Source organism: Oncorhynchus tshawytscha, linkage group LG04 (genome assembly GCF_018296145.1).
Source record: "Oncorhynchus tshawytscha isolate Ot180627B linkage group LG04, Otsh_v2.0, whole genome shotgun sequence".
NCBI classification, from domain to species: Eukaryota; Metazoa; Chordata; class Actinopteri; order Salmoniformes; family Salmonidae; genus Oncorhynchus; species Oncorhynchus tshawytscha.
Window position 1 is genome coordinate 33,056,056 of NC_056432.1, and position 22,587 is coordinate 33,078,642.

At 41.4% G+C, this 22,587-nt stretch overlaps 1 protein-coding gene across 3 annotated transcripts; it reads left to right on the forward strand.

Annotated features, from left to right (window-relative positions):
* Positions 1-5,040: 5,040 nt before the first annotated feature.
* Positions 5,041-20,813, forward strand: LOC112248581 (mesoderm induction early response protein 3). 3 transcript variants are annotated; one of them, XM_024417725.2, is made up of 13 exons: positions 5,041-5,110; positions 6,652-6,676; positions 11,668-11,813; positions 12,086-12,220; positions 12,550-12,673; positions 13,736-13,809; positions 14,033-14,102; positions 14,237-14,385; positions 14,598-14,679; positions 14,768-14,862; positions 15,065-15,192; positions 18,209-18,363; positions 18,598-20,813. In XM_024417725.2, exons 1-13 carry the CDS (start codon positions 5,102-5,104, stop codon positions 19,059-19,061), a joined length of 1,656 nt encoding a protein of 551 aa, XP_024273493.1. In that variant the 5' UTR covers positions 5,041-5,101; the 3' UTR covers positions 19,062-20,813. The 3 variants fall into 3 exon arrangements, with proteins under 3 accessions (XP_024273493.1, XP_024273494.1, XP_024273495.1); XM_024417726.2 differs by lacking the exon at positions 5,041-5,110 and adding an exon at positions 5,145-5,398; XM_024417727.2 differs by lacking the exons at positions 5,041-5,110; positions 6,652-6,676 and adding an exon at positions 11,210-11,231.
* The last annotated feature ends 1,774 nt before the right edge of the window (positions 20,814-22,587 follow it).

Consider the following 22,587-nt stretch of genomic DNA (forward strand, 5'->3'; position numbering starts at 1 on the left):
CAGCCTCCTATGGACACAACGTGATTGGCCTTCTTTTGCACCTTGTCTGTAGGATTCTTTGTAAAAATAAAATATCTCGCTTTTCCTGCCATGCGTGCTGTCCAATCACGTCAGCTCATAGATAGTGTTGGATGTCAAGAGGTATGACGATGACTCAGTGATTTGACTCACAGATTTGGATGTAATTTGGTTAAATAATTATGCATACTCGAGTACAGTAAGTGATGCATCTGCGGAGCATAGAATAGCCAAACACTTCATTTCAAATGTGCCAATACTAACTAACAGGCCTAGTGCTATTCTTGCATGCATGATGCCATGTTACTGGTCCCATAGCTGCTATTACGATATACTCTATGGCACAGCCCCATCAGAAGAACAACAATTCAGCCAAATTGAGGATTAAACAAAAGTAATTGTATTTTTTTTTACATTCCTTCTGTAGCTTCCAAACCAATACAGTTTCTACTGGTCTATAACGTCTCAGCTGCATGCATCCAGGCTTTCACAACAAAACAATTTCTTAGAACAGCTATGTTGGTAGAGAAGCACCTGCACTGCAGCTGCTACTCCTCCTCGCTGTTTAGAAATGGAGGTTTACATAGATACTGTAGCCTTCATGTAAACAGACACTGGTCGGTTCTAGGCCCTCTCTATACCAAGTCACTAGGCTCCGTCATATCCTCACATGGTCTCTCCTATCATTGCTATGCGGATGACACTCAATTACTTTTCTCCTTCCCCCTTTCTGACACCCACGCATCTCAGCTTGGGTCTCGACCCACCACCACAAGCTCAACCTTGACTAGATGGAGCTGCTCTTCCTCACAGGGAAGACCTCTCCATCATGGTTGACAACTTCACAGTATTTCCCTCCCAGAGTGCAAAGAACCTTGGATTGACCCTGGACAACACCCTGTTGTTCTCTGCAAACATCAAAGCAGTGACTCGCTCCTGCAGGTTCATGCTCTACAAGATCCGTAGAGTACGACCCTACCTCACACAGGAAGTGGCGCAGGTCCTAATCCAGGCACTAGTCATCTAGACCCATCTGGACTTCTGCAACTCGCTGTTGGCTGGTCTCCCCACTTGTGCTATCAAACCCCTGCAACTTACCCAGAACGCTGCAACCCGCCTGCTTTTCAACCTTCCCAAGTTCTCTCATGTCACCTGCTCCTCTGCACACCCCACTGACTTCCAGTTGAAGCTCGCATCCACTACAAGACCATGGTGCTTACCTACGGAACAGCAAGAGGAACTGCCCCTCCCTACCTTCAGGCTATGCTCAAACCCTACACCCTGACCCGAACACTCTGTCTTGCCACCTCTGGTCTCTTGGCCCTCCCTCCTCTGTCCTGACACCCCAATTGTGGAACCAGCTTCCCCCTGAAGCTAGGACAGCAGAGTCCCTCCCTATCTTCCAAAAGCACTTGAAACCCTACATCTTCAAAGAGTATCTTAAATAATCCCCCTCCTCACCTCGACCTTCCTTAACCAGCATAGTCCCCCCCCCCAGCTCTAACTTTGCTAATAACTACTTTATTGAGGAAAAGTGTACTTACGATGCCTGTGACATGTGGTTGTCCCACCTTGCTATCTTAAGATGAATACACTAACTATAAGTCGCTCTGGATAAGAGCATCTGCTAAATGACTCAAATGTCAATGTAAGACTCACTGAAGACAAATTGTGAAACAGTTGAACATGATAGCCTGCCAGATACTAACGGACTTCTGCTTACATTTGAGACTTGTAGCGTTGGTGAGAGTTTGTAAACATGACGAATGATAAAAGTAGCCTCACAGTTAACAATAAATAATGAGCAGCAGTGAGTTTAGTTTTCCTGTGTCTGATGTGTCTCAGTCATGTCTTGTTTATGTTACTCATGGCCATTTCTTAGAAGTCCTGGGTGAGTTCCTGTGAAGCCAGGTAGAACTAAGCCCAGTAACATTCTGTATACAATGGAACAACTCTATGGATAGCTTATGCAAAATAAATTCTACTTCATCCCATTTCCTAGAATATGTCCTATTAACTAGGATCCAGACTGGAAAACAGCATTGATGCATGGCCTTATTCTTCAAGTCCTAACGATGAAATTTTTATTTTATTTTATCTTTATTTAACTAGGCAAGTCAGTTAAGAACAAATTCTTATTTTCAATGAAAGCCTAGGAACAGTGGGTTAACTGCCTGTTCAGGGGCGGAACGACAGATTTGTACCTTGTCAGCTCAGGGATTTGAACTTGCAACCTTCTGGTCACTAGTCCAACGCTCTAACCACTAGGCTACCCTGCCTTATAAACAAAAGGGGAAAAGTACATTTCTGGGACTGATCGCTACAAGGGAAAGGTAAGCAGTCCAGCCGAGCATCTCAGAGAAACACAAAGAAAACTGTAGTTTGTGTGTCATGTAGCCTTTTGAATCCACACTTCTTAATTCCATGTACCAACGTCTGCCTTGTAATTTAATTATATCTTAAAATACCCTCTCTCCATGGAATTGTGATCATTTTTGTTGTGTTGGGTTGGCAGCCGGGCTCTTGTCTCAGACATCTAATTTGTGGCATTGTGGTCGTCATCATGATCGTCATGGGTAACTGCTGAGTTCATTTTTATTCTAATTGCTAGTTAGCAACCACCTCCTCACAAGGTGCTAACATGGCAACCCTTTTGAAAGTTGCCATCCTCATCAAGTGCGTATACATTATCTGACTTTAGAAAATGAATGTCAAAGCGCAATCTATTTACAAGTATGTTTAATATTACACTGCACATGCATGGGTATTTCTCGTGTTATTACAATGGTATCAGGCATGTAATGTATAGTTTCACAGTTGTCCTCCAACTTGTGTGTTTTTGTGAGTACCCTACACACAGTTCTATGTCAGGGTAGAAGCTCAGTGGAGGCATCAAGCTCCAACATTTTGCCTTTTGAATCATCTACAATGTTTATCCAGAACACAATCAAAACTTGCATGTTTACTCCAATGCTTTCGAAGATGTTGCATTGTTGAAAATGTAATTGATGCTGTTTGTTTTGGTCTCTCCAGACGCCGCCACTGGAAAGACACATGGCAGGAAATAGCCATTTTACTGTAATGTCCCCCCTGCTATTAGCATGAGAGTGCATTCTCGGGCTACCCCACTCATAGTAATTGTATCAGTAGTGTGGGCACAGGCTCTGCAGTGAATGGAGGAGTCTGAATCACAAGCCTGTAGGCCCAGAACAATGCATTCCCAGCCACCCCACTCTTTCTTCTCTGTCCATAACACACAACATTATTAGAACCTATTGTTGATTGTTGACGTCATTGTTGATTTTGGTCAAAACCCTGCTTCTTCCTACAAATGGTATTGTGGTAGTTGATTATGTATTAACAACCCTGGAACTGAACCATATTGGTGGTGATGATGGTGGTGGTCATAGAGGCGAGATGATGCATGTGCAGAGAGCGGGAAATCCATGAAAAAAATCTGACACGGGCAAAGTTTTTCCAAATTTCACATTTTCATAACCTGATTTGAGGTTGTTGCCCATCTCTGTCCTTCGAGCACAAACTAACTCCCTCCACAATAAAAGCAATGAAACATGCCCTTGTGTCTTCCTGAGCCCAGTAAATAAGTCCGTAATTATCTGTTCTGTAATCTAAACCCACGGCCACGCCAGCCACCTGCTCACCGATAGGGCCACGCATTTTGGCCTTCAGTGTGCATGGAGGCCAACATCACTTGACACAGTTTATATAAGTGACACAGCTGTTATGATGTAAAAATCCCACCTTCCCCAAACTGATGATGCATGTGGAATAACAAGTGGAGTCAGAGTGTTTTCCTCTGTCCGATAGAGAGGGAGAGTAAGTAGCCTCTCTCTCTAAGCAAAATATAAGGTGAGAGGGTGGTTTAAGGTCACTGATTTGCTTATAAAGACAGGGAAAAATGCAAGGAAGAAAAGGAAATGGGTGAGAGAATTTTTCACTCCATTTATAGTTCAGTTGTGCCCCCTACTGGTAATGCAATTTGGGTCTGCAAGGGGTAGGGGCTATATAAATGGCCTGTTGACTGATTTAACTGAATTTAGTTGTGTCTTCCTGAGCCCAGCTTCCCAGTAAATAAGTTCGTAATGATCTGTTCTGTAATCTAAACCCACGGCCACGCCACCCACCTGCTCACCAATAGGGCCATGCTGCTTCCTTTTGGGGCCATCTGCTTTCAAAACACTGCAGTGTTTAGTCACTTTGACAAACCCCTTGGACCTCTTTCCTTATAAATGGGTCCTAATGATAAACAGTTGTGGGCTGTGATTACTCCATATCTGGAGAGTGTCTCCTAAACAACCTTTAAACAAACTAAAATCAAAGAGAAAAGGACCATTTTGGCCTTCAGTGTGCATGGAGGCCAACATCACTTGACACAGTTTACATAAGTGACACAGCTGTTATGATGTAAAAATCCCACCTTCCCCAAACTGATGATGCATGTGGAATAACAAGTGGAGTGGAGTGTTTTCCTCCGATAGGCTACTTACACACACACAAACACTATCTCTCTGGATGCAAAAGATCAGGTGAGAGGGTGGTTTAAGGTCACTGATTTGCTTAGAAATACAGAAATATGCAAGGAAGAATAGGAAATGGGTGAGAGAATTTTTCACTTCATTTATAGTTCAGTTGTGCCCCCTACTGGTAATGCAATTTGGGTCTGCAAGGGGTAGGTAGGGGCTATATAAATGGCCTGTTGACTGATTTAAATTGTCTGATATAGTTTATGAAATTGTTTGATTTTCCTTTATTCAAGGGAAATTTAATTCATCATGATTAGCTATGTATGTGTTTCGACACTATCTGCTTGGATAGTGGTAAGTAAGGCTAATCTTAGGTCTCAAATGACACGCCTATAAAAACAAACCGATTTAACGTTTGCCAATCAATACATTTTTTATCAAAGTCAATTTATACAGTAACATTCCTAGATTATGACAGGTAGCCTACCAGTATTTAGTTAGAAAGACGTCACTACTACTGTTACCTGGATCTCTGATTGGCTCAGAGAGTCGATCCGGGTACTCGGCTGGAAGGCTGGAAAGAGCCTATAGGTACCAATATGGCGGAGGTAAGAGGGAAAATAAGGGAGAAGCATCAGATTTTAAATCGATGTTTTTTTACATTTTTGTCGTTAACTTTCTTTTTGAATGTTATCGATTTCATAGATTAATGTTTTTTTGTTCTATATGTGTGGTTTTGTGTAATGATTGCCGCAATTGCCTCTAAAATATGTTTAAATGTATATACCGATCTTTCACGACAAGGCCTGTGCGCGTTCTCAGCTGCTTTGCTAACATCGACTGGGTAGATTGAGACGCCAATTTGGTGGAGGAAGAAAATAAGACATTATTTGCAAGTAATTGCGATGGTATTTTTTGGTTCTTGTGTACACAAAATAATGTAAAAAATCTTTAATGACCGGGGCATTGTTCCCAGTTTTAGAAATACCGTGTAGCTAAACAAAACGATTTTTTTTTCTCTAGCCTAGGTTTTCCTGTGTAACGTTAGTTAATAAGATTACCTTTCTCGACCATTTCCGAACACCGACAGTTTGTGGGAAAACTGTCTATTGTTTTAATTTTGCGTCCCACATCCAAATGTTATCCTATTGCTAGCATATTTACTAATAATACGATAACATTACATCAAACCGCTTATCTATACGGTTGGTAACTAGCTGAGGAACACTCAACTCCGTTCTCTTATATCGAGGCGGAGTTGAGTTTTGATAACTGGTCGCGGGATTTGTTAGCAACAACCTTGAGTCACCATCAGTCGATTCTTGTCAAAATGTAAATTCTGAAACCGCTTACTTGTACCAATGTTTGTCCTGTACAACTGCGGTCCTTTCGCAGGGTGCTGAAATTAATGCTTTTAATAAAACTTTTAGCAAACGCAACCACCGACTGTTATCTAATTTGTGTTGCTCGGTTGCAAACTGGTCTCAGAGCGTATCATATTATTCTGTACGTAAATCCGAGACACTCCATTTAATATATGTTACGTTTGGTCTGGTTCCATAAGACAGACGGTTACTTAAGGCAGAAACGAAAGGATGGGTGGGTGAATAGGTTGCGAGTTCGAATCTAATCACGGAGAACTTTATAATTTTAGATCCTTAGCCACTTTTCCACTACTTTGAGCTAACCCTTCACCTAACCTTAACCCTTTTTAGCTAAACCCAACCCTTAACCCGAACCAAAAATGTAATCTTCAATGCGGTAGGGACATCCCAAGGGTCCCGGATAGCATGGAGCCAATTGAATCTCATCTTACGAAGCTAGTATGTACAAGGAAAAGTTGGTTGTAATTTAAATTTTTACAAGAATCGACTGATGTTTTCGACAGTGTAACAGATCAGCATTCACATTAGCCTGGGCAGCTGCTAGTGGGGTTTATGGATGTCTATTATGGGCTTGATGTGAATGAAAAATGTTTTATGTACGAACCGGTCACTGGGGGGACTCGAGTGCATTACTGGTTGTACACTAAGACTAATGGTGGAGATCCATAAAGCCCACTAGCGACAGCCCAGGCTACATTCCTGTATAGTATTTCATCTTAAATGTTGCTTCATTTGTGCTCTTATATTTTTGTTCTTCTAAACAGGCTTCCTTCGGGAGTTCGAGCCCAGGTAATGTAGAAATTATATATATATATTTTAAACACAATCCTTAATTCAAACAATAACAAAGTGTCACTCTGCCTGTTTTGATTAAAAATTGGAGGAATGGGCCTGGATAAATGTGTAACCACTCTCAAATTCATAGACAGGGGTATGGATTCAAGGACTGACCATCCATGATATAAAAACTATAGTATTAATCATGTTTTGAAGCAATAGTGTTTGTTTACATTTATGTTGTTTACAAATATTGGAGTAAAACAAGCATACATACATGCATACATACAGTACCAGTCAAAAGTTTGGACACACCTACTAATTCCAGGCTTTTTCTTTATTTTTTACTATTTTCTATATTGTAGAATAATAGTGAAAACATCAACTATGAAATTACAAATATGGAATCCGGTAGTAACCAAAAAATTGTTAAATAAATATACTTTATATTTAGTAGCCACCCTTTGCTTTGATGACAGCTTAGTCACACTCTTGGCATTTTCTCAACCAGCTTCATGAGGTAGTCACCTGGAATGCAGTTCAATTAACAGCTGTGTCTCCTCACAGCTGCTCATGCCCCTTAATATTGATGATGTGGTTCTTACTGACAAGAAGCACATGGCTGAGCTCTTTAACCACCACTTCATTAAGTCAGGATTCCTATTTGACTCTAACATGCCTCCTTGCCCGTCCAACATTTCCTCATCTCCCATCCCTTCTAATGCAACTATCCCCTATGTTTCTTCCTCTTTTTCCCTTGCCCCGCTACAAAGTTTCTCCCTGCAGGCAGTCACTGAGTCCGAAGTGCTAAAGGAGCTCCTTAAACTTGACCCCCAAAAAACATCTGGGTTAGGTTTCGACCCTTTCTTCTTTATGGTTCCTTCCCCTATCATCACAAAGCCTATCTCCAACCTTTTAAACCTGTCTAGGACTGGCCCCGTAACAGCCAGTGAAAGTGCAGGGCGCCAAATTCAAAACAACACATATCTCATAATTAGAATTCCTCAAGCATACAAGTATTTTACACCATTTTAAAGATAAAATTCTCATTCATCCAGCCACAGTGTCTGATTTCAAAAAGGATTTACAGCGAAAGCACCACAAACGATTATGTTAGGTCACCACCAAGCCACAGAAAAATACAGCCATTTTTCCAGCCAAAGAGAGGAGTCACAAAAAGCAGAAATAGAGAGAAAATGAATCACTAACCTTTGATGATCTTCATCAGATGACACTCATAGGACTTCATGTTACACAATACATGTATGTTTTGTTTGATAAAGTTAATAGTTATATAAAAAAAATTGGAGTTTACATTGGTGTGTTACGTTCAGTAGTTCTAAAACATGCGGTGATATTGCAGAGAGCCACATCAATTTACAGAAATACTCATAATAAACATTGATAAAGATACGACTATTATACATGGAATTTAGATAAACTTCTCCTTACGGTATAGGGGGCAGCATTTTCACTTTTGGATAAATAGCGTGCCCAATTTCAACTTCCTGCTACTCATGCCAGGAATATAAGATATGCATATTATTAGTAGATTTGGATAGAAAACACTCTGAAGTTTCTAAAACTGTTCGAATCATGTCTGTGTATAACAGAACTTATGTAGCAGGCAAAACCCAGAGGACTAACCATTCATTAACCATTGTATTTATTTATTTTGCTCTCTGTCTGTTCACCGAATTCTCATTGGCAAATTATATTTCTTAGGAACCTATTTTCAGTTCCTACCGCTTCCACTGGATGTCACCAGTCTTTGGAATTTGGTTGAGGTTATTCATTTGTGCAATGAAGAAGTAGGCCATCTAGGAACTCGGTAACACTGTTGAGAGTGCGCAAGACATGAAAAGTAGCATGGTTTGTTGTCTTCCTGTATTGAACACAGCTAGACCCGTCTACAATTGGATCGATTATTAACGTTTAAAAATACCTAAAGTTGTATTACAAAAGTAGTTTGAAATATTTTGGCAAAGTTTATAGGCAACTTTTGAAATATTTTGGAAGCTGTTTTTTTCTGGATCAAACTCGTCAAATAAATGGACATTTGGATATATATGGACGGAATTAATCGAACAAAAGGACCAATTGTGATGTTTTTGGGACATATTGGAATGCCAACAAAAGAAGCTCGTCAAGGGTAATGCATGTTTTATATTTTATTTCTGCGTTTTGTGTAGCGCCTGCAGGGTTGAAATATGCTACTCTCTTTGTTTACTATTGTGCTATCATCAGATAATAGCTTCTTATGCTTTCGCCGAAAAGCCTTTTTAAAATCTGACATGTTGGCTGGATTCACAACGAGTGTAGCTTTGATTGAGTATCTTACATGTGTGATTTAATAAGTTTGAATTTTATAGCATTTTATCTGAATCTGGCGCTCTGCATTTCCCCTGGCAATTGGCCAGTTGAGACGCTAGCAATTTGCATCAACAACATAGCTCAGGCAGTAGGAAGCTCTCTTCTCCATTTATATGCAGATGATACAGTCTTATACTCAGCTGGTCCCTCCCTGGATTTTGTCTTAAATGCTCTACAACAAAGCTTTCTTTGTGTCAACAAGCTTTCTCTACCCTTAACCTTGTTCTGAACACCTCCAAAAAGGGTCATGTGGTTTGGTAAGAAGAATGCCCCTTTCCCCACAGACGTGATTACTACCTCTGAGGGTTTAGAGGTTGAGGTAGTCACCTCATACAAGTACTTGGGAGTATGGCTAGATGGTACACTGTCCTTCTCTCAGCACATATCAAAGCTGCATTTGGTTTCCTCTATCGTAATCGCTCCTCTTTAACCCCAGCTGCCAAACTAGCCCTAATTCAGATGACCATCCTACCCATGCTAGATTAGAGACATAATTTACAGATTGGCAGGTAAGGGTGCTCTCGAGCGGCTAGATGTTCTTTACCATTCGGCCATCAGATTCGCCACCAATACTCCTTATAGGACACTGTACTCTATACTCTGTAAATTGGTCAGCTGAGGAACCTGTCGCAAGACCCACTGGTTGATGCTTATTTATAACTCCCTCTTAGTCCTCACTCCCCCTTATCTGAGATATCTCCTGCAGCCCTCATTCTCCACATACAACACCCGTTCTGCGAGTCAAATTCTGTTAAAGGTCCCCAAATCACACATCCCTGGGTCGCTCCTCTTTTCAGTTCACTGCAGCTAGCGACTGGAACTAGCTGCAACAAACCAGCACTCAAACGGGACAGTTTTATCTCAATCTCTTCATTCAACGACTCAATCATGGACACTTACTGACAGTTGTGGCTGCGTTGTATGATGTATTGATGTCTCTACCTTCTTGACCTTTGTGCTGTTGACTTTGCCCAATAATGTTTGTACCATGGTTTTGTGCTGCTACCATGTTGTGTTGCTGTCTTAGGTCTCTCTTTATGTAGTGTTGTGATGTGTGTTTTGTCCTAAATTTATATTGTATTTATTTTTTTAATCCCAGGCCCCCGTCCCCGCAGGAGGCCTTTTGCCTTTTGGTAGACCGTCAATGTAAATAAGAATTTGTTCTTAACTGACTTGCCTAGTTAAAGATAATACAAATAATTTGTGGAATTTCTTTCCTTCTTAATGCATTTGAGCCAATCAGTTGTTGTGACAAGATAAAGGTGGTGTACAGAAGATAGCCCTATTTGGAAGATAGCCCTAAGTCCATATTATGGCAAGAACCGCTCAAATAAGCCAAGAGAAACAACAGTGCATCATTACTTGAAGACATGAAGGTCAGTCAATCTGGAAAATGTCAAGAACATCAAGCGCCATGATGGAATTGGCTCTCATGAGGACCGCCAAAGGAAAGGAAGGACCAGAGTTACCTCTGCTGCAGAGGATAAGTTCATTAGTGTTACCAGCCTCAGAAATTCCAGCCCAAATAAATGCTTCACAGATTCAAGTAACAGACACATCTCAACATCAACGGTTCAGAGGAGACTGTGAATCAAGCCTTCATGGTCGAATTGCTGCAAAGAAACCACTACTAAAGGACACCAATAAGAAGAAGAGACTTGCTTGGGCCAAGAAACACGAGCAATGGGCGTTAGCCCGGTGGAAATCTGTCATTTGATCTGATGAGTACAAATTTGAGATTTTTGGTTACAACCATTGTGTCTTTGTGAGACATGGAGTAGGTGAACGGATGACCTCCATGTGTGGTTCCCATCATGAAGCATGGAGGAGGTGTGGGGGTGCTTTGCTGGTGACACTGTCGGTGATATATTTAGAATTCAAGGCACACTTAACCAGCATGGCTACCACAGCATTCTGCAGCAATGCGCCATCACGTCTGATTTGCGCTTAGTGGGACTATCATTTGTTTTTCTACAGGACAATGACCCAACACACCTCCAGGCTGTGTAAGGGCTATTTGACCAAGAAGGAGAGTGATGGAGTGCTGCATCAGATGATGAGTTGGACCGCAGAGGGAAGAAAAAGCAGCCAAGTGCTCAGCATATATGGGAACTCCTTCAAGACGGTTGGAAAAGCATTCCTCATGAAGCTGGTTGAGAGAATGCCAAAGTGTGCAAAGCTGTCAAGGCAAATGGTGGCTACTTTGAGGAATCTAAAATATGTTTTGTTTAACACTTTTCTGGTTACTACATCATTCCATATGTTATTTCATAGTTTTTATGTCTTCACTATTATTATACAATGTAGAAAATAGTTTAAAAAAAAAAAAAAAGAAAAACCCTTGAATGAGTAGGTGTGTCCAAACTTTTGACTGGTACTGTATATTGATATCGCAACTAAGGATTCCAGTTTTAATGTCCATTTAATGTCCATTTTCTATTCAGGTGATGTTTATTATGATACCATGAAGCTAAATCTGTTAAGAAATATTGAGACAATAATTCTATGAAAACGATGCTTTGGGTGCGACAATGGCAGTGCCAGTTTTGCAGAGTGTATCTAATTTATTTGCCATTTGTCCTCAATGGTGCCATTCAACTGTGATCTAAAATAGTTTTCCCACTCCACAGTTGGCTCTTTATCGTCTGAAGATCATGACTTCGATCCGACAGCAGAGATGCTAGTCCACGAATATGACGACGAGAGGACTTTGGAGGAGGAAGAGTCATTGGAGGGCGAGAGAAACTTTAACTCAGAGATAGCCGATCTGGAGAAGGTTGGTTGGCTAATAACAGGAAATAATTCCCTGTTTCCTTTCTTTTGGACAGGAAATGTAGTTGTTGCTTTTATCGGAAGGTTTTTCATTCTGTCAATGCTTGAATGACCACTTCCTTCCCTACTATAATTAATCAAACGTTATAGGCTGGGGGGGGGGATATTGTATCACATGGAACTTCTTGTCAAACCATTGTTCATATAGCAGACATGTATTACCATAATTTGGATTGTAGAGACGTGATCTAAAGTGATTTCTCTTTGTTGTAACAGGAGGGGAACATGCCGTTGGAGGAACTGCTGGCCATCTACCGCTATGAGGCGTCTGTCAGTACGGCTGCAGGCTCCAGCATGGACAGCTTTTCTGGGGAGCTGACGGATGAGCTGCCAGATATGACTTTGGACAAGGTGAACAAAATTCATTCCAATATTTTCCAATTTGGTAAAGGGAACATTGTCACAGTGTACTGTAGAGCCAATTTGTAGATATTCAAAGATGTTTTCAGTCAAGTTCCCTTATGTATATGTGATATAATCAGTAGGCATCTATCCCAACTATGATTACATTATAAGTCTCTGTTTTACTTCTGTATTACCTACAAAGTGTGTATACGACAGATATGGAACAAAACAACTTGTAGCTTTTAGGATCAATTGATCCTTGGTGGGCTCCCAGCCCTAAATAACAGTTACTGATGTAGCTAATGGTTACTAACGATAATTGGGTTCTTCCACAGGAGGAGATAGCTAAAGACCTGCTATCAGGGGACTATGAGGAGGAGACCCAGTCATCCGCTGATGACCTCACCCCTTCAGTCACCTCCCATGAGGCCACCGACTTCTTCCCCAGAACACTCAGATGTAAGGCAGTTCAAACTTTATTAGGACATCTCAGGGATAAATGATAAGACATTGTCAGAGCTCAAGAGCACAATTATAAAACACAATTGGTCAGATTCATATAATGTTTTATAGTGTGAATATTATGAGCCACAGCAATGTTTTGTTTGTTATTGTTTCCCAAGTTTAGCCTGCAGTATACCGTCATTGAAAAATCATAATAATGGCAAAAATACTGTCAAGTGCAGGTGTCATTATAAACAAAAGTACTTTAAAGATATACGTCTCCTTAATGCAACCGCTGTGTCAGATTTCAGAAAAGCTTTACAACGAAAGCACACCATGGAATAATCTGAGTACAGCGCTCAGAGACCAAAACAATCCATACAGATACCCGCCATGTTGTGGAGTCAACAGAAGTCAGAAATAGAATTATAAATATTCACTTACCTTTGATCATCATCGGAATGCACTCCCAGGAATCCCAGTTCCACAATAAATGTTTGTTTTGTTCGATAAAGTCCATAATTTATGTCCAAATACCTCCTTTTTGTTCGCGCATTTAGTTCACAAATCCAAATTCACAAGGTGCGAGAACTAGGTCCAGACGAAAAGTCAAAAAGTTCTATTACAGTTCGTAGAAATATGTCAAACGATGTATATAATCAATCTTTAGGATGTTTTTATCATAAATCTTCAATAATGTTCCAACCGGACAATTCCTTTGTCTTTAGAAATGAAAGGGGACGCAGCTCGCTCTCACGGCTGTGCGCGAGACTTAGGTCATGGCATTCTGCCAGACACCTGGTTCAAACAGCTCTTATTCGCTCCACCTTCAAAGTAGAAGCCTGAAACAAGGTTCTAAAGACTGACATCTGAAGCCTTAGGAAATGCAATCGGACCAAATTGGACACTTTATATTGGATAGGCAATGACTTGAAAACCTACAAACCTCCAATCCCCTCTTAAACATTTATTCCATATTTTAATGGCCTTGTCACGTGATTAGTTGATAAGCACAGGGTCCCATTCGTATAACAAGCATTCTAATGGGGCGTGCCCGTTCTGTTTTTGTATTGTCAGCTAATACTATCTACGACGGTGATAAGGAGTCCGAGTGTGAGGAGGATGGCCCAAGCCTAGAGGACTCCAGAAAGGTAAAAAAACTTGTCCTCCTTTTAAAAGTGACTTGATTGAAGAAGATACAGGATTAAGTTTCCCATAAGCACAGATTGGAGGTCAGTTTCTTTTATTTTTCAATGGTTAAGGTTGTTTAGTAATGTTATTCGGTTAGATTATCCTAGACCTGCATTTACCGATGGTAGAAACATGGGGCTGCATGTTCTGGGGGTAAATCTGTTTTGTATTTGTATTTCACAGGAAATAATGGTGGGGTCGCAGCACCAAGCAGAGGTCCCCACCCACCTCTGTCACTATGGCGACGATAAGGGTGAGTGCAGGCTTTCTCAAGAGGTTAACCCATAAACCCGTTGCACTTGACAGTCAGACATTTAGCAGTGTTTCCAAGTGTAACATTGCACAGAGTGTCTAACATTGTGATTCTCATCTGCCATTTTCATGAAGTTTACGAAGATGATGACCAGTTGCTATGGAGCCCGGACGTGTTGTCAGAAAGCAAGGTCAGGGACTTCCTGTGTGAGGCGTCGTCACGGGCGACCGATGAGAGGACAGGAAGTGACATGGCAGGGGCTCATGTGAGCGACAATGAGCAGGTCAGTCATCACTACACGTGATGGTCAATCTTCATCTAGCGGTCTGTCTTACTGGCATTGTGGAAGACTTCTTTAAGACTCGCTGGATGTCATAACATTAGACATTCTCCAGATGCCATCTCAAAGTTATTGTCCGTCTGTCAAAGTTACATGATTGTCATGGTTGTTGTCAATGTAAGTCGTTGACCTATTCCTCTGTCGTTTCCCTGTAGGCTCTGTATGAGCTTGTGAAATGTAATTACAATACCCCTGAAGCACTGGAGAGGTATTGCAGTAACGTGAACTCATCACAGGGTAAGTCACCATTTTGAATAATTAGTAGGCTCTTTCAAAAATGTCACTCTGTTGGGAGAGGGAAAATGACTCCTTGTGATTATTACAGAGGAATCCCCACCGTGGTCTGAAGATGAATGCAGAAACTTTGAACATGCACTACAGCTATACGATAAGAACTTTCACCTCATACAGAAGCACAAGGTGGGACTCTCTCTCTCTGTTACTGATTTTAGAAGGTGATGAAATCAAATCAATTATCAACATGATTGTAATATCATGTTGATAGCTTCTGTAAGGATATGAACATGCATACTTTATTTACCCTTTCTTTAAAAAGCCTGTGGCACTAACTTCCTGTGTTGGAGAACTCTTCTTTTCATCATGTATTTCTGCCCTACATCAGGTTAAGACACGGACGGTAGCTGAATGTGTGGCCTTTTACTACATGTGGAAGAAGTCGGAGCGCTTTGATTTCTTTGTCCAGCAGAATCGCTTTGGCAAGAAGAAGTATAGCAGCTATCCTGGTGTAACGTAAGTGATCATTCAGTATGCTCAACAACCGTAGTAACTGAGGTCTGAATTCATTGCCGTTCAAAAGTTTGCGGTCACTTAGAAATGTCATTGTTTTCCATGAAAACATAAACTTAGCACAAAAAAACCTTCCCCTTTTCAGGACCCTGTCTTTCAAAGATAATTTGTCAAATCCAAACAACTTCACAGATCTTCATTGTAAAGGGTTTAAACACTTTTTCCCATGCTTGTTCAATGAACCATAAACAATTAATGAACATGCACCTGTGGAACGGTCATTATGACACTAACAGCTTATAGACGGTAGGCAATTAAGGTCACAGTTATGAAATCGTAGGACACTAAAGAGGCCTTTCTACTGACTCTGAAAAACAACAAAAGAAAGATGCCCAGGTGCATCCCCTGTCCCGCAGGATGCCCTGCACTGCGAGGACGATCAGCTGTCCGTCCTGTCTCCCTGTAGCGCTGTCTTAGGCATCTCACAGTACGGACATTGCCATTTATTGCCCTGTTCATCTGCGTGAATGTGCCTTAGGCATGCTGCAAGGAAGCATGAGGACTGCAGATGTGGACAGGGCAATAAATTGCAATGTCCGTACTGTGAGATGCCTAAGACAGCGCTACAGGGAGACAGGACGGACAGCTGATCGTCCTTGCAGTGGCAGACCACGTGTAACAACACCTGCACAGGATTGGTACATCCGAACATCACACCTGCGGGACAGGTACAGGATGGCAACAACAACTGCCCGAGTTACACCAGGAACGCGCAATCTCCTCCATCAGTGCTCAGACTGTCCGCAATAGGCTGAGAGAGGCTGGACTGAGGACTTGTAGGCCTGTTGTAAGGCAGGTCCTCATCAGACATCATCGGCATAAACGTTGCCTATGGGCACAAACCCACCGTCTCTGGACCAGACATGACTGTCAAAAAGTGCTCTTCACTGACGAGTCGTGGTTTTGTCTCACCAGGGGTAATGGTCGGATTTACGTTTATTGTCGAAGGAATGAGCGTTACACCGAGGCTTGTACTCTGGAGCGAAATCGATTTGGAGGTGGAGAGTCCGTCATGGTCTGGGGCGGTGTGTCACAGCATCATCGGACTGAGCTTGCTGTCATTGCAGGCAATCTCAATGCTGTGTGTTACAGGGAATACATCCTTCCCCCACATGTGATACCCTTCCTGCAGGCTCATCCTGACATGACCCTCCAGCATGACAATGCCACCAGCCATACTGCTTGTTTTTGTGTGTGATTTCCTGCAAGACAGGATTGTCAGTGTTCTGCCATGGCCAGAGCCCAGATCTCAATCCCATTGAGAATGTCTGGGACCTGTTGGATCGAAGAGTGAGGGCTAGGGCCATTCCCCCCAGAAATGCTGAATTGACATGAAATGAGTTGCAAAATTAATAGGAAATATAGTCAAAACAAGTTTAGAAATAATGATTTTTTTTTTATTGAAATAATAATTGTGTCCTTCAAACTTTGCTTTTGTCAAAGAATACTCCATTTGCAGCAATTACAGCCTTGCAAACCTTTGGCATTCTAGTTGTCAATTTGTTGAGGTAATCTGAAAAGATTTTACCCCATGCTTCCTGAAACACTGCCCACAAATTGGATTGGCTTGATGGGCACTTCTTACGTACCATACGGTCAAGCTGCTCCCACAACAGCTCAATAGGGTTGAGATCCGGTGACTGCTGGCCACTCCATTATAGACAGAATACCAGCTGACTGCTTCTTCCCTAAATAGTTCTTGCATAGTTTGGAGCTGTGCTTTGGGTCGTTGTCCACAGGGTATGGCATGGCGTTGTAAAATGGAGTGATAGCCTTCCTTCTTCAAGATCCCTTTTACCCTGTACAAATCTCCCACTTTACCACCACCAAAGCACCAACCAGACCATCACATTGCCTCCACCATGCTTGACAGATGGCGTTAAGCACTCCTCCAGCGTCTTTGCTTTTTTTTTTTTGCTTTTCACTAATGTTCTTCTTTGTGATCCGAACACCTCAACTTTGATTCGTCTGTCCATAACACTTTTTTCCAATCTTCCTTTGGCAAAAGAACACAGACACTGGACAATCTTTTATTTTTATTGGCCAGTCTGAGATGTGGCTTTTTCTTTGCAACTCTGCATATAGAAGGCCAGCATCCCGGAGTTGCCTCTTCACTGTTGAGGATGAGACTGGTGTTTTGCGGGTACTTTTTAATGAAGCTGCCAGTTGAGGACTCAAACTAGACACTGTAATGTATTTGTCCACCAGTTGTGAACTGGGGCCTCTCACTCTTTCTATTCTGGTTAGAGCCAGTTTGCACATTTCTGTGAAGGGAGTAGTACACAGCGTTTTACGAGATCTTCAGTTCCTTGGCAATTTCTCTCATGGAATAGCCTTTATTTCTCAGAACAAGAATAGACTGATGCATTTCAGAAGAAAGTGCTTTGTTTCTGGCCATTTTGAGCCTGTAATCGAACCCACATATACTGATGCTCCAGATACTCAACTAGTCTAAAGAAGGCCCGTTTTATTGCTTCTTTAATCAAAACAAACTGCTAACATAATTGCAAAGGGTTTTCCAATGATCAATTAGCCTTTTAAAATTATAAACTTGGATTATCTAACACAACGTGCCATTGGAACACAAGAGTGATGGTTGCTGATAATGGGCCTCTGTACGCCTATGTAGATTTTCCATAAAAAATCTTCCGTTTCCAGCTACAATAGTCATTTACAACATTAACAATGTCTACACTCTATTTCTGATCAATTTTATGTTATTTTAATGTACAAACAAATGTGCTATTCTTTAAAAAACAAGGACATTTCTAAGTGACCCCAAACTTTTGAACAGTAGTGTATGTCGACGGAGTTCTCTCTGAATAAGTTGATGGCCTGTGAAAGCAAATTCTATTTTGATGTACTTGCAACTACACAAAAGGGGTGGACATTGCTAATGGTTATTATGGGAGTATGTGTCTGTGTGTGTTAACATCTTGCGTGTTCCCCCTGCCTGCAGGGACCTGATGGACCGGCTGGTGGACGAGGCAGAGGGCCTGGCAGTAGACAGCTCCTCCTCTGTGTGCTCAGGTGGAGGAGGAGGGGTGAGGATGGAGCCCACCACAGAGCAGCAGCTCAGCCTGCTCAACTCCATCACTGCCAGCGACCTCACAGGTTAGTCAACAGGGTCTCAGACTCTCAACATGGTATGTAGCACAAACTGACCCTCTCCTTCCTTGATAGGCTTGTGAAAAATAGTTACTCTAACTTCAGATATGGCGTTTGGTATTACATTACACAGATTATACACCACAATACAACTTTATACATTCAACACAAGTCCTAAAAACAATACATAAGAAATCCACAGATAACCAAGTAGTTTATTTATGTTTCCCCATCCCTCAGCCCTGAGTAACAGCGTGGCCACAGTGTGCAGCCCAGCGGAGGTGAGCTGCCTGGACTCATACGGTTTCCCCCCTCTGGAGAGCCTCCACCGGGGGTCCCTGGCACAGGAAGAGCCCCTGGGCTTCCCCTCCAACGGAGGAGATCCCGACTGTCTCAACATGCTGGACGCTGGCTTCTACCACTCAGACCTGGGCCAGCGGGGAGGGGTGTACGGGGGCAAGGACTGCGAGCGGCCTTCTAAGAGGCTCAAGTTGGCGCTGCCCGACTCTTTCATCAACGATGTTTCTGTGGGTAACCTCGGAGTGGATTTTGAGGGGCGGCGGAACACGGCACACCACCGCATCACCGGCGCCAAGATGGCGGTGTCCGTCACGGACTTTGGGGGCTTGGCGGGCAGTGGGGAGCCCAATGGGTTTATGGGAGCACATGCACGACGTCACAGCACAGCGCTCCAGTCAGAGTGACCACCCCCGCCCCCAGAATCCCTCCTTTAAATCCACCATCCCATGTGTACATAAGACTCACTCACTGGAGATTTTTGTTTAATAATTATATATACACATCTATTTCGTTTTTGATTTTATTTGTGAAATATGACATCAGTGATGTCTTTATCGTATAGAACAAAAAATCTTGATTTCTCAAGAGTTTATATAGCCATTTATTTTCCGCGGCCCTGAGATGTCAGTGTCCATGTAGTGTGGGGCCCAGCCCAGCCTGTCCTGGAGGCTGCGGATAGACAGTTGTGTTTTGTTCCTCATCCCTCACACCCACATCTACAGACGACTTCTTCAAAGCTACGTAATCCTGCCACTCATATACAGTTGCCAAACCAGCTTTGTTCTGGTTTACTAAGTTTGTTTATTATTAAAGTGGTATTTTTGATTAACAATCAGTGTTTACAGGTACTTGCAGAAACCAAGCTTGGTCAAATGTGTTTTGTCCGAGAGGAGCCTGGGTTTTGTACTTAATGCAACAACACTCGTTGGTGTTGAGGCCGTGTAGATTTTAACTAGGAGCATATCAGTTGCTAGGATGTTTTTCTCTCCCTCTCGCCTTTGTTTTTGTTCCTGTGGAAGTTTCTTTTGTACTCGGCTTGCTTTTTTCAGACTTTTAACAGTCTGAAGTGGCCAAACCAGAGGAGTATGTTCTAGAATTTTAACAAAATATTATATGATGATTTTCCTCGGTGTTCAGCTGTGACAGAGCTTGCCAAAACATTTTAAACCTTTTTTAAATCTGACAATTTTATTAGCGGAGTCAAGTGATCAATGTAAAGACTAAAAGGCTGGGTCTGACACCCAACTAATCTGGGCAGTTTTATCTGTCCATCATATTATCTGAAACATGCCCTTATAAATCTGTCTCTTATTGCCCCAGAAATTAGCCAATATCATGACAATATTTTACATTATGACAGAACAGTTTTTGTATTGGCATTATAGCGTTGCACTGAGATGTCATGTGTTCAGCTCCAGTAATGTATATAGTTTCTGCCCTATACTCTTAGCACAACATGTATTTCTTCATAAATCTAATTGGCCCCAGTTGAGTGCTAATTGTGCTGTTTGCATGTTCATCATAGAGCTTGATCAATCTGCAAAAGTTAGGGTTTATTTTTTTCCCTCTACTGTATTGTTCATTATTGAAACTACTTAAGGCCTGCATAAGCTTGTTAGCAGTATTATTTCTTTATTTAAAGCCACTTTTTTTCCTTTTCTGCAACTTCCACTCTACTGACTGGAGGATGCCTTGTATTAACCAGTCCATAATTTAATGTCCAGTTGCAGTCTAACAGAGATTCAACTTCTATTTCTCTAGACTGAACTAATTGTGAATTGTTGAGTGTTGGGGGGGGGGGTCATTGTCTTTTTAATGTATGCAGTAGTGATTGCTTAATTTACCTATGCATTGTGAGTTTGATAATTAGTTGGTTTCAGGGGTGTATATATACTGAACAAAAATATAAACGCAACAATTTTAACGATTTTACAGTTTACAGAAGGAAATCAGTCAATTGAAATAAATGAATTAGGCCCTAATCTATTTATTTCACATGACTGGGCAAGGGCTCACCCACTGGGTGCCAGGCCAATCAGAATGAGTTTTTCCTCACAAAAGGTCTTCATTACAGACAGAAATACTCCCCCCAGACTATCCCACAGGTCTGCGGTTGTGAGGCCGGTTGGACGTACTGCCAAATACTCTAAAACGACATTGGAGGTAGCTTATGGTAGCGAAATTAACATTAAATTATCTGGCAACAGCTCTGGTGGACATTTCTGCAGTCAGCATGCCAATTGCACGCTCCATCAACTTGAGACATCTGTGGTGTTATGTGTCAAAACTGCACATTTTAGAGGGGCCATTTATATATGTCCCCAGTACAAGGTGCACCTATGTATTGACCGTGCTGTTTAATCAGCTTCTTGATATGCCACACTTGTCAGGTGGATGGATTATCTTGGCAAATGAGAAATGCTCACTAACATGGATGTAAACAAATTGTGCACAAACAACAATACGCTTTTTGTGCATATGCAACATTTCTGGGATCTTTTATTTCAGCTTATGAAACATGGGACCAACACTTTACATGTTGCATTTATAGTTTTGTTCAGTATAATTCTGAATGTCACCCACAAAAGTCCATAGATTTCTTACATAAACATTTACCATACAATAATTCACTATCCTGAGTATGTACAGATGGGTTTTTTGCATTGGTTTTACCTAGCTAGGTGTGATCTAGTCATTCTGTTTCTATGGCAGACATTGGAGTCAGCTGTTTGTTCACCTTGCATTATTTCCCCAAATGTTGACAGTTTCATGTAAATAATTAACTAATAGCCTTAAATGTCTTCATTGACCTCTTTAAACTTGTGAATCTGTGTTGATACAAATACTTAAAATTAGATTCCTTGTCAAAAGGCAATAATGTGTCTATGTACTGACATTACATGTTTTTACATTTTACTGATTGGCTTTTGGTGTTTGGATATTTGGGGGTTTCCCTTGGCAGTGGGAGACAGCAAAACAATGCATGCTAGCTGTGTGACAGTTCTCGAAAATGTACAACTTTAAAAAGGCTTTACCTAAGACGTATTAATATATTATTCAATGTTGCATTTTGAAGTTGCAATCATAATGTACAAATCCCATTTTGTTACTCTTCATTTATTTCCTTTACACATTTCTGTCTTTGTGAAAGGGATGGCTTCTGTAGTCAGTATGTTGAAAGATGGGTCTGGTTCAGAATCAAGCCCTCGTCCCTTAGGTACTTTCATAGATCTGGGCCCGTATCCACAAATGCTCTTATTCATTGTGATCTAAAAGGCCAAACTGATCCTAGATCAGCACTCCTACTCTGAGACGCTTTGTGGATACGGCCCCTGGTATGGTTGGATAGATGGAACCAAAATGGCAGATGAACTACTACCATATTGCTTATACCTATCCAATGCTTTCAGATACATCAAGTGCCTAGGGGTATGTACCAGACCATTGTTACTCACCATCATCAAAAGTGCAGATGTCGTGGGTGTCTCCAGGCTCTCTCTAGCTTTAGCAGTGCAGTGATATTTATTTCACCCTATGGTTTGGTATAAAGACTCAGAAATACTGTCTGAATGTAAAGGCCATTGACTAGTAGATTAATATTTTGATTTTACAACCCTGTCCTGAAATCTCATAATGTGATATTTTTTTGGAAATCTCTGGAGAGACTTGTGTGTAAGAAAGCACTAATTTGTTTTTATATTTTGTATTGTGTTTTGAAGTTTAATAGTATAAAAAGATATAGCAGTTGTGGTTGTTCAAAAAAAATATATCTAGTTCTTTGAAGTAAAGAAAACACCTTTTTGTGAATAAAACATATGTATATCCAGAAATATAGACAATCAACATATTTACTATCGAATGTTCAAGAGAAACTTGCTTTTGTTTAAGAATTGTACATAGACACTGAATTGTTTTTTTTCTTTGGGTTTT

Excerpts from the sequence above, each read along its gene's own strand:
- LOC112248581 (XM_024417725.2), top strand. Across the intron at positions 12,674-13,735 it reads CTTCCCCAGAACACTCAGAT|CTAATACTATCTACGACGGT; the intron begins GTAAGGCAGTTC and ends TTGTATTGTCAG. Across the intron at positions 13,810-14,032 it reads GCCTAGAGGACTCCAGAAAG|GAAATAATGGTGGGGTCGCA; the intron begins GTAAAAAAACTT and ends TGTATTTCACAG.